The 12,466-nt window shown below is 42.1% G+C and overlaps 1 protein-coding gene across 1 annotated transcript; it reads right to left on the bottom strand.

Moving 5' to 3' along the window:
• Positions 1 to 79: 79 nt before the first annotated feature.
• On the bottom strand, positions 80 to 10,840 carry rnf5 (ring finger protein 5). Its single transcript, XM_068333913.1, has 6 exons — positions 10,530 to 10,840; positions 5,372 to 5,390; positions 3,430 to 3,542; positions 3,299 to 3,356; positions 3,097 to 3,208; positions 80 to 2,978 (listed from the first exon to the last, which is right to left on the bottom strand). The coding sequence occupies exons 1-6, from the start codon at positions 10,748 to 10,750 to the stop codon at positions 2,857 to 2,859; spliced, it is 645 nt and encodes a 214-aa protein (XP_068190014.1). The 5' UTR covers positions 10,751 to 10,840; the 3' UTR covers positions 80 to 2,856.
• Between the last annotated feature and the right edge of the window lie 1,626 nt (positions 10,841 to 12,466).

The raw sequence follows: 12,466 nt of genomic DNA, 5'->3' as shown, positions 1-12,466 counted from the left end.
TTTTAATTTGAAAATGTACTGTCAATGATGGGATACATGAAGGTGATCTGATGTTTGAAATTCCATTCTACTATTTAAAAAAAATTTTTTTTTACTTTTACCTTAAAGAATTATTGTGTCATAAAGTCAGGAGTTAATGTTAACAATGTTTTAGCATTGGCATCTTTTTCACACTTCTGAGCATTAATGCTACAATTCTTCTCAGGATCTTTCACGTTCACCCACAGATCATCACTTATTCCTGTTAAAACTGTGTTCTTACACATATTTTTAGATATTTGTATAAAAGAAAAGGTAATTATATTTGTACGTTACTCACTGTTGAAAATAATGTAATAAAGTTGTAAATATGACTGTGACCGTCTGCTAGTCTTCTGGTGAACTGCTGTTTGGATGACGTCCACATGTCAAATTCCGGTCCATTTTTTGTAATAAAAATGAAATTGGTTCTTGTAACTTTTAAAAGATTCATATAAATTATCGTCTATCATAAGTATTCATGTTGAAATCCAAACCCCGGCATCAAATGATCATTCAACCTGGAGTAGGGCGTTCACTAGTGAATAAATTTGAATATTAATATGTACTTTGAAATGTTTAATTCATATAAAAAGAAATATCCTTTGTACTGCTTGAACTAAACACATAATTGAATTGTAATATTTAGTATATCTTGAATAATAATTAAATTATATTATCCCCGTGAGCCTGTCTCTTTGCATCCTGGGATATTTCCACAGGTATCAGCCACAACTCCACTGCAGTCGTAGCGCTCATCCGGCTAACTGTGGAGTGTTCGTATTCCTATTTGTATGTGACGTTATCTTCAGTGACACACTGGCTGGTTATAAAACTAATATTTATTTTGGGTGAATTAGACATTTCACAGTTCTTCTACACAGGAGTACCATCAATGGACATCGGTCACTGACAACAGGAATAAGAAAATGAGCTCCCAACAACTTCAAAACGTGGCAGTGATTGTTCCATTTGAGGAAAACAGTTACAGTACAAGAATATGGGCAAATTCAGACATGTCAAGTCACACAAGAAAAAAAAAGGACACTAATCTCACTCGTAACATTTATTTAAATTAATGGGAGAGGTTGGCAGAAGTTTCATGAACCTGGGCGCCATGACTTTTGCTTGGGAAAAGGGTGAAAATCTATGAAAACCAGGAATCAACTGTTGCTTTACAAAAGCATCTTGAGGCCTTCTTTTCCTCGCTCACTCTCCATGACTGGACTTCACGTAAAAACATTTACAATATTGATATTTACATATATATAATGCACACACACACACACACACACACACACACACACACACACACACACACACACACACACACACACACACACACACACACACACACAAAATCAGTGAAAATAGAATTCGTTTGTTGGGCTGTTACATGTAGGGTTGCAACGGTACGAGGTTTTCACGGTATGATGCATGTCCCAGACAGTTACTGACCCACAAAACAAACATGTCAATAAATGCAGCATCATAATGGAGTCAAGGTGATTTTTTATAATGAAATTGTGATAAAAAAAATTCTCTTTTATGTTAACAAATAAATAGGAAAGCAGTAGATTTCACATCTGATTCTTTGGCTTGTTGGGATGTGGGATCAGACTTGACCATATTTGCAAATAATGAGCTGGATCAGGTGGGCTTTGCAGCCCTATCTTACAAGTTGTAATAATTATTAACTGTATTACAGCATAAAAAAACAACAACCATGTAATGATGGCATGTTATATGACTAAAGCATGTTAGCACCAGTTGCAGAAAGATCCAACCTTAGGTGTAGCCTGTGAACATAAAAGATTGGAATGAGGGAAATGATTTGGATGGAAACTACCTGAGCCATATAATCCCGTCTTGTTGGGTGAAACTTTTTTAGAAAAGGCAGAAATGAGTGTAATCTGATTGTACTTTTCCTTTTGAGGGAATGGAGATGTTTTTTTCTGCTGAATCTGATAGGTGGCTGAGGATTAGAGCCCATGCGTTAAGTATCAAAATTTTGCACCCAGTTATGCCGTGAAACTGGTAACCGCTGCAACCCTAATTCCTGTAAAGCCGTTATCAAACTGAAGGGTTCTTCTGGCCTGCACTGCACCACCTCCACTCATCCAGCCAGAGCTTTTCCTCATTTTGCTCTCATGAAACTGAGAACACACTGATGTTTTTTTCTCTCTCAGATTGCTGTTGCACAAAAAGAAAAAAAAAGAAAAAAAATCTCTGGAACTGGCCCTATAAACAGTTCTCATTCACACTTGTGTAGCTTGGTGGGGAATGACGCGGCGGGTGTTTTTCGACACAGGCAAACACACACAAACACTGATCTTTAGAACAGCTGTCTACAAACGACTTCACAGTGAAATGGCAGTTTTTGTTTTAGACAAATGTAAATCTGTGCTAATTGTAAGTCTCAAATTTTAGTACTCTCATTTCATGGGGGAAACTGTAAACAGGAATAAAATTTACATTTTTTTCCCCCCGACAAATTCTAATATTACGAGTCCACTAGTCTTTGGCTTTTGGATTAAGAAGAGTTAGCAAACCGCTTTCTTTCAGTGAGTGTTTCTTGCATAAAAAAAAAATCAAAGCAGGCGCTGAGCATCCTAAACGCCCTCCCCAAGAGAAGAAAAACCAGATCATTTTCTAGTTCTGGACTCGAACACAAAGACTCTCCCAAGTTAGTATCTATGTAAAGTGAGTGTGCGTCTGTGGCTGGAGGTGAGTGCTTGAGAGTTTTGTTGTTGTTGTTTTTATATTATGTAATTTATTTTGTTTCGCGCTCCACCCTCCCCGTCACCGATCTACTCGTCAATCCGTCCAGAACCTCCGTCACACGCTGAGCAGCCAGAAGAAGAAGAAGATGGCCACAAACAGGAAGAGGGAGTCCTGCCAGTTGTTGTTGTTGCCGTTGTTGAGGTTCCCGTTACCTTGGTGATCGCCAGCGTACTGGTCTGACAGGAGGGAAGATTGGAAAGGTTGGTACCCGAGTGATTAAAATCAATAATCAACTGCATGAATTTCACATTTATACCACCGTCAGTGATGTTTGTGTCTCCTTTGTGTGTTCACCTGCTCTGTGAAAGGGGTCGTTGGTGTTGAAGACTGTCGTGAAGAAGCCGAAAGGGAACGCGCCGATGCCGAAAGACATATGAAAACCGGTGTCTCCGAACCCCTGGAACATCTGAGCAGGAATGGAAGGATGGAGTCCAGAGTTTAAAAGAACAGAAATATCACAATCGTGAACACTTGAGAGTCGGTTTGAGTCGCTCACCCCGCCTCTGCTCTCTGGCTCCGTTCTCTGTCCCTGAGGCCGAGGTGGAGTTTTCAACCTGCGCAGCGACAGAAACAGTCAAGAGCCGCCAAGGAGTGAAACCCACTCACATCTACTGGCTGCTGGGGTACCTGGGATCCTCCTGGCTGGAGCTCCCTCTGCCGTACAGAGGAATCACTTTGTCTCTGCTGATGCCCGCTTTACACACAGGACACTGCTGCCTGCTGGGACGCGTCTCTAACCACTGACAGAAAGAAGGTGGATGTCATTCGGTTCATCATGCAAACCACAGCAGATCCTCTCAGACATTTTCCTGCTGTAAACTAAACCTTAGAGTTCAACGTGTAGGGCAGTGTGGGATGGAGGAGTAAGGGTCATCTGGCCCTCAAAACAAAATGCCTCAATAAGCAAAATGGAGAGGTAGAAAATCCCAGAAGGCTTTGCAAAAGGCAGCAGCACAAACTAAAGATGGCTAATGTTTTGGTAAAACAAGTGCATTAATGTGATAAGTCTTCATAACTATGCAAAAATAAATAAAACATAACTGACTAATGTAGATGTAAATAAATACGTAGTAAGAGTGATGTGATGCACACTATTTAGGTGTTTTGACCTGCTGTTCTCATGCAGTTTTTGCACAGTTTGTGATATTTTTGTCTATTCTTGTGTTCTGTTCTGAAAATGAAGTCGTATTTGATTCATAATGGTAGCAGCAACAGGATAGTGCAGAACTTTTACGCTTTCACAGGACATTTGACTTGGCTGTTGTTTTTGTTTGCCAATGTATAAATATTTGAGATATTTATCTTACCCATGATGTAACTGATTTATTGAGGATGTAACGTGTGGCGTCCTGTTTCCTAGAAAAATGATTTCAACCACTACCCTCTCATAGTTCTGTACTGAGGACCAGGTTAAAAAACACACAAAAAAACACGACAAAATGAGGGTATTTTTAGTCTAAATACTGGTTTCAACACTGCAATGAGGAATACAGTACGCCCTCGTTCCTCACGGTTAATGTGTTCCAGGAAACACACACGATTGATGAATTCCCCGATAGAACAACAAACTATTTTATTATTTACGGTAATTTAAACATTTATGAACCCTCCCCATACTGATATTAAACCACCTTCTATCTGTATTACCTTTTTCCACAATCTTATCGACTGCTTAAAGCACTTTTGTGTCTCACGTCATGGAACATAGTGCACATCCGTAAGCCGTCAGCCAATAGAATGCCCGTACGGTATCAAGTGACTGCCTACCAAAAATTTGCGATGAGGTGAAGTTGTGAGCGTTGATGCACGAAGGTAAACTGTACTGCAAAATCTCACTACAGTAGTTTTAGTATCAGATCAATATTCAGGATACTCATTAACATCCAGTTGAATCTAAAAGATGTTCATAATCTGCATTGGTGCTGAAGTGGTGAGCAGCAGAGAGAAAGAGAGGCAATAAGAACATTACCATGTTTAATAATGATAGTTTCCAGGCTGAGGTTACATGACAATTAGATAAACACAGATGCAAAAACACACCTGTGGGTGTGTTTTCCTGTTTCCACTTAGTCTGACCACAGATGCCGTGTTTTGTAAGACCGATAAAACTGGCATTTTCATACTCATTCATCATTTTAAAAAGACAGAAAATGTCAACATTTCCCTGCAGCAATTCTTAGAGGTCATCACCCAAAGATTATTGTCAAACACGGCTTTATCAATTCATCTTTAGTCAAAGCAAATGTCAGAAAAAAGCTCAGGGAACATATTTACAGAACACATTCAAACTGTCTGACCACCAAGCAGCTGATTTTCAGCTCTCCAACAGGAGAGTGAAAAAGTCCTCACATTTCAAACCTAAAGACAAGTTCACCTTTTTTGTTAAAGCTGTCAACAGAGAAAGCCTGGATTTAAGAGACCAAATCAAAATATCTGCTGAATTGTGTTCTGTTGATGGACTAATCATTTTGATCAACTATTTATTAGCTGGAGCAGAGATCTGATCAGTCACCATGTTGGAAACACTTAATTTTAAGGAGGAAGTCGGCAGGGCAGAGGAAACACTCACCTGATGAAGACAGGGCCAGCTGTGGAGAGAGGAAGACACAAAGGGTTAATGAGCATCGTCGCTGATTCTCTTATTGTCAACATTTGCTTCAATAACAGGAGAAGCATTCCTGATCTATTAACCACATCCAATTACGCCATTTTACGTACTATAAGACACACTATAAGGCGCACTTTCAATGCATGGCCTATTTTAAAAAAATTTTCATATACAAGCAAACCTTGGTTTTCAAACGCTTCAGACATCGAACAAATCGGAATTTTTTTTCTTCTTAGAAGTCGAACGCGAAACAAACGCCTTTTTCTCACCACCAAGCGAGAAAAACAATCACGTATGCCAACTGCTCACCACCACAAAAGGTAAAAATTCTTATCTTTATTGTTCTTATGCTTTAACTGTAATGTGCTTTTTATTTTAGTTTACTGTATTCAATAATTTTTCATTTAATTTGCGTTCCATTGCCTATGGTACGAGTTATGGTACCGTAAACTTCTGTCCAAAAGACAACGGTAACTCGTACCTTAGGCTAACCTGATTACGTTGATGTTTTCTTTCTTTCTTTCTCGTGTTTGCTTCTTTCTTTTACATTTCTTTGATATGTTTCATTACTATACAATTTGATATATAAATGACATTATGAAATAACATATATTGAAAAAAGGTAGTTTTCTAGTGTCTTGGAACAGATAAAGACCATTTACATTATTTGTAATGGGAAAAATGTATTTGGAATTGGAACAAATCGGTATTCGAACAGCCTTCCGGAACGAATTGTGGTCGGTAACTGAGGTTTGCCTGTATAAGGCGCATTGGATTATAAAACGCACTGTACTACTGAAGGCACGACGTGTTTCTGGTCCTGACACTTGTCTGGACCCAACAACCTGCTCCTAAAGCAGCGTCTGGTTTCACTCATCCAGCCCCCCCCGTCACTAGCATCGGCTGGCTCTATCTCTCCAGCCGCTCTGCTGCTGCCCCTATACCCCAAGCGGGGTAGAGGGGAAGGGAACAGCTCTACAGACAGACGATTACCAAGCAGCTAATACTTCTAACCAAATAGAGTGACAGCATGAAATGACTTGTTTTCCTTATCTTAATGGAGCCTTATATCGATCTTACTCTCTGTTACTACTTTCTATGTTCTATGTGCTGGTGCTACGTTGTGTGTTTTTGTGTACTCACTGTGCTGTGTGTAGAGCGACGGAGAAGTTAATTTCCCTGACGGAACCTCCTTAAGGGATCAATAAAGTTCTACTCTACTCTAACGAAACATCGAGCTTCTTCCTTTCTCCTTTCTGACAGAGGAGATAACAGACCCTTTTTACTTGTGTAAAGTACAGTTTCGGTGTAAATGCCTGATTTCTCACATTGCAGTAACTTGTGGGCCTGGCGGGAACTTCCATAGGGCTAAAGTTCAGCTGTTATGTTGCTCAGAAGATGCAGCAGAACAGGCAGATCTTGTTTGACCTCCTTGCCCCAACATGAACAAACCTAATAACCCTCTCTGAGTGTGCAGCATTAAAATGATACCAGTTATCAGATGGCTGCTGAGAATCACGTTCCTGCAGCTACCAACAGCTGAACAAAGCCACAGGCCTGGTTTAACACAACACGCCATTCAGCCTGACTTTAACATGTGGCCACACGTAAAGCCTGGCTCCTGTGACCTGAAAGAAAAAAGCTTAACTTCCTATAAGAGGCTAAACAAATGTAAGTGAATCCTGACAGGAGGAAACATCAGCCTGTGCTGGTTATGGCTTAGCAGTGCCAACAATAATCAGCTGCTAACAGAAACAGACTAGCAGTGTTTCAGTCCACAGTCTACTAGTTGTGTTTGCCAACACATTTATCTGACAGCAGCAACAGGACAGGAGTCTACAGCCCTAAAAATCCAGCTGACACCAAACAGTTCATGATGAAAGATCAGTTTGTTAATTCTCTACTTTGATTGGCTGATTGTTTATTGGCAGGTCTTCAAATGTCTTGCTTCAAATGTTCTTGCTTTGTCCGACCAAGACTTTAAATTTACAGTTAAATGAACCAAAGACTAGAAAATACTGGATGATTTCTTTAAAAACAAAAAAGTGCTAGTAATTTTCACCAAGGGTCTAAACGAAAAACAAAAAACATGTAACTGGGAAGTCTGTGGAGAGTGTCAGTCATCCAGGTCATGATAGATCGATCTCTGTGTTGAACAAAGTCACCTGGACTTGGATGAAAAACTTTGAACACATTTGGCAAAGTGTCTTCAATCTTTTCTTAAAAGTCAAGTTGAGTTCATTCAACACAGAAGTAAATGAGAACCATGTTTAAGGCTGAGTGTCAGAACCACAACACCTTAAATCCAACCTAACACTCAGTGATCCTACATACTGTAGACGTCTGTTTCCTGTGGGCACCAAAAGATCTTGTGTCGATCCACCCATCACTCCAATCTCTCTTTCGCAGACATGCACACATTTATCCACTGATGCGAACACAAAATTAGCCGATTAACTATCTTCAGTGAGACGTTGTGTCAGTTTGGTCCGTTTAGCAGGATTGCCAGACATCACCCGGTATAACGGTTGGGCAAGTAGCATAGAAGAACCCCTTCAATTATAGAATAGATCCAGATGAAGGGCCCAAGTCTGGAATTGTTTCCCCCTTTTTTTTTTTTGAAAATTGTGAGATGTGGCTCCCAGTTCTACCTTTGTGAATTTCAGAACTTAATGAGCCTTAGATTATGGATCACCTGGACTCTGCTGACTGTGAAAGTTAGAACCAGTGAATGAACGGAGATCATAAATACAACTACTGCTGTTGGACGATTGTTGAGGATGCTCTAATTTTCTTCATTAACTCCCATAAGTTTGCACGTTAACTACTAATCAAGTAGAAAATCTGTGCCCAAGAACCCAGATGTCCACTAGAAAGCCCCTCTGAATGTGAAAAAGGTTATGCAAGAAATGTCGGCACAGAAATTTTAAAAGAGCAAAAGAAAGAAAGCAATTATGGCATGCACAACTGGAGGTCATCAGTGCATGGATCATCAGCAGCGTGATGAAGATTGGTCTGATATTTGGGAGGAACACACAAATAGTGATGAAGATGGTGTTCTGTGCTTAAAGGTAGAGAGAAAGAATGGCTTGATCACCTTCATCTTGCACTCAGCATATTTTCCCTGAACTTGTTTGACGTACAGTCAGACTGATGCAGGATTTAAGGTGAAATCACCGACTTAAATCACCAACAACCTCTATCAGAAACAAGACGAATGCTCTGCAATCATGTCGCACTTGTGATGTGAAGTTGCAGCATTTATCTTACATCAGCACCTGTCACGCTTGCCAATAGTTTCATCATGTTAAACATAAGAGGAGAGGGATTGGGGGGGGGGGGTAGCATGGCAACCAAGTTACATCAGCCCGTAACACAGGGGCTTTAACGCATGGTTGTGTAGCAACAGCAGGCTTGACTGTAAGATGGATTTCAACACTTCTCTGATTTAACACACTCTTTAGAAAATCTTAACATTCCTAACACCCCCTGATAGACTGAGCTTTCCAGACCTCACTGTATCTCTGTGTGCTTGTCAGAGCTTTTCGCCTCAACACTACCTACCCTACTGGGCAACAATTACACTGGACTGTGACTGTGGAGCAAGGCCTTTAATTTAACCGCATTACCGCATTATTTAATGATCACTGTTACTTTGGATGGTGTGTGCAATAAGATCATCTTGGAGGCTGCCTGAACGCAGAGGAGTAAAACATTTTCAATATGAAAATCGTGTGCAGATTAAATCATTTAGTTCTGGGTTTTTCTCTCCACAAATCTTCCTCTAAGAAGATAAAACCAAGATCACCATTGACAAACTTCCCCTCGCTGCCCTTCTCTTACCTGTTCTTTTACTAGTGACTATAATGCCCTTAAATTTGACCCCAATCCCACACTTGTAGCTCTAATCTCACATTAGTCTCAACATGTGAGAGAGCGCAGCGGTCAGTCAACAGTTATTTGATAAATGAGCTCACTGTGACATCACGTTTCAAAACACAATGGTTTGAAGGTTAAGCCTGGTCTCGATCGAAGCTAAGATAGGAGGGAATTGAAATACAAGCTGTGTCCCGGTCAACATTCAGGTTAATCTTTGTTATTTTGCGATCAGATATGAATTAAACTTCTGTTTGGCAAATTAGCTGTTCTACTAAAAAACACAGATCACTTCTTGTTTCCGCACCATGTCTTTTAAAGTGAACTCATACTATTCTTTAGTCATTTCATTACTTATTAAATTCCACAATCTCTTTCTATCAACAATCTCTTTAGTGAGTTGTGTCAGAAACATGTGGAAGATGACCATCATAGTTTTCCCAGACTTGAAGTTCAGATTATTTTGTTACAACACTGACATCAAAACTCACAAAAATACCCTTAAAATTTGAAACTACAGCTGGTGTTGTCTGGTCATGATGACAAAAGAACATAAAATGTACTGGATTTTATTTAAATCAATGATTCTTGATTTGGTGCTTGACTCGGACCCTCTCCAACGAGATGCAAGATGATCAACAGGTTAAGAAAAAGTTTTCAGAAGGTTAAAACTAAATCAGCGTCCTCACAAGTGTTTGACTTGTATCATCCATGCTGCCAAAAACGCACTTTTGTGTTAAAATTATTCCAAGACAAGAAAAAAATCCTCACATTTGAGATGCTGGAAATATAAATAATATTTAACAGCTTGGGTTAAGATCGGTTCAAGGACTTGATCCCCAGGCTGCCAATGATCGCCTGACTGAAGAGGTGAAGTTGAGTTAATGTGTGTGAGAAGCAGAAACCGGATGATCCATCTCTCTGAACTTTATCAAACACAAGATGTGCTCAGCCTCGAAGAGAGCCCACTCTGCGTGGAGACCCTCAGTAGACACACTGCTTATCACACGGGATAAAGTTCAGCCGTAATTCATTTACAACGAGAACACTGACAGTCGAGCCATTTTGGCCTTCTCCTTCCAGCTCAACAACACACCGATCCGAACAGCTACACCGGGAGAAATCCGCCCGAACTGAGGGCAGAACAAGGCCGCACAATAACACTAATGTCCGGAGGGCTGACCCCACACCAAAACATGTCCACACGTCTCACACTACACCCGTTCCCCCCATCGACTCGTACCAGAACAAGTGTCCGCACATGCTGATGACGGCGTCCCTGGCAGTGTCCAAACAAATGTTGCACTCGAAGGTGGCTCGGTCCCGCTCCCGCTCGCCCTCCCCACTGCCGCCGCTGCTGCTGCCGCCTGGACCGTCGCTACCGTTGCTGTTCTCCCCGGCCGGGAATCCGTCTCTGCTGGCCGGCCTCCCGTCACTGGAGGACCACGGATCCGCGGCCGCCATAATATCTGCTGTACGACTAAGGACGGTAGCGCACCAACCCGAGCCACCAGGGCCAGACCAGGTCGACGTTAGTTGTGAGTCACAGGAAACGACAAGTGTCACAGGAACGAAGATGGAAAGTCACTTCCGGTTCCGGGAGGGGCGGGGCAGTATAGGCCCATACCGTACTACCACAATAATAATAATAATAATAATAATAATAATAATAATAATAATAATAATAATAATAATAATAATAATAATAATAATAATAATAATAATAGTAAGAATAAGAACAAGAACAAGAAGAACAACTACAACAACAACAACAACAACAACAATAATAATAACAATAATAATAATAGTAAGAATAAAAACAAGAACAACAACAACAACAATAATAATAATAGTAATATTATTATTATTATTATTATTATTATTATAATAATAATAGTAATACACCCCTGTGGACCCACCACCCGCAGGGCAGACCGATGGGGTCGAGTGCGCTGCCATATGGGTGGCAGTGACGACAGGGGGTCACGACGGACCAGACCCGGGCAGCAGAAGTTGGCTTTGGGGACGTGGAATGTCACCTCACTGGCGGGGAAGGAGCCGGAACTTGTGTTGGAGGTGGAGCGCTACCAGTTGGATCTGGTGGGGCTTACCTCCACGCATAGCCTCGGTTCTGGATCCAAACTCCTGGATAGGGGTTGGATCTTGTTTTACTCCGGAATTGCGTCAGGCGTGAGGCGCAGGGCGGGTGTGGGGATACTCACAAGCCCCCGGCTGAGCGCTGCTGTGTTGGAGTTTACCCCGGTAGATGAGAGGGTCACTTCCCTACGCCTTAAGGCTGTGGGGCTAGGAGGTCAATGATTGATCTTGTGATTGTATCATCTGACCTTCGACCGTGTGTTTTGGACACTCGGGTGAAGAGAGGGGCAGAGCTGTCAACTGATCACCACCTGGTGGTGAGTTGGGTCCGTTGGCAGAGGAAACCTTTGGATAGACCTGGTAAGCCCAAACGAGTAGTGCGGGTGAACTGGGAACGTCTGGAGGAGGACTCTGTCCGTGAGGCCTTCAATTCACACCTCCGAAGGAGCTCCTCGTGCATCCCTGTGGAGGCTGGGGGCATTGAACCTGAATGGTCGATGTTCAAAACTTCCATTGCTGAAGCTGCAGCTGAGAGCTGTGGTCTCAAGGTCTTGGGTGCCTCAAGGGGCGGTAACCCTTGAACACCGTGGTGGACCCCGGTGGTCAGGGAAGCCGTCCGACTGAAGAAGGAGGCCTTCAGGGGCATGTTGTCCCTGGGGACTCCTGAAGCGGTTGCAGGGTACCGACGGGCCAAAAGGACTGCAGCCTCGGCTGTGATGGAGGCAAAACAGAGGGTGTGGGAGGAGTTCGGAGAGGCCATTAGAAGGACTATCGGACGGCAACAAAGTTGTTCTGGAGGACTGTCCGACACCTCAGGAGGGGGAAACGGGGAACCATCCAAGCTGTATACAGCAAAGATGGGACAATGTTGACCTCGACTGAGGAGGTTGTCGGTCGGTGGAAGGAACACTTTGAGGAACTCCTGAATCCAACTACCCCAACTGACCCGTCCTCTGTTGTAGAGGCAGAGCTGGAGAATGATGGGGGATCAGAGTCAATCTCTCGGGGTGAAGTCACCAAGGTAGTTAAACAACTGCACGGTGGCAAAGCCCCGGGTGGTGATGAGATTCGCCCGGAAATGCT

The sequence above is a fragment of the Antennarius striatus genome, chromosome 14 (genome assembly GCF_040054535.1).
Source record: "Antennarius striatus isolate MH-2024 chromosome 14, ASM4005453v1, whole genome shotgun sequence".
NCBI lineage: Eukaryota > Metazoa > Chordata > Actinopteri > Lophiiformes > Antennariidae > Antennarius > Antennarius striatus.
This window is presented reverse-complemented; position numbering and strand designations above follow the sequence as displayed.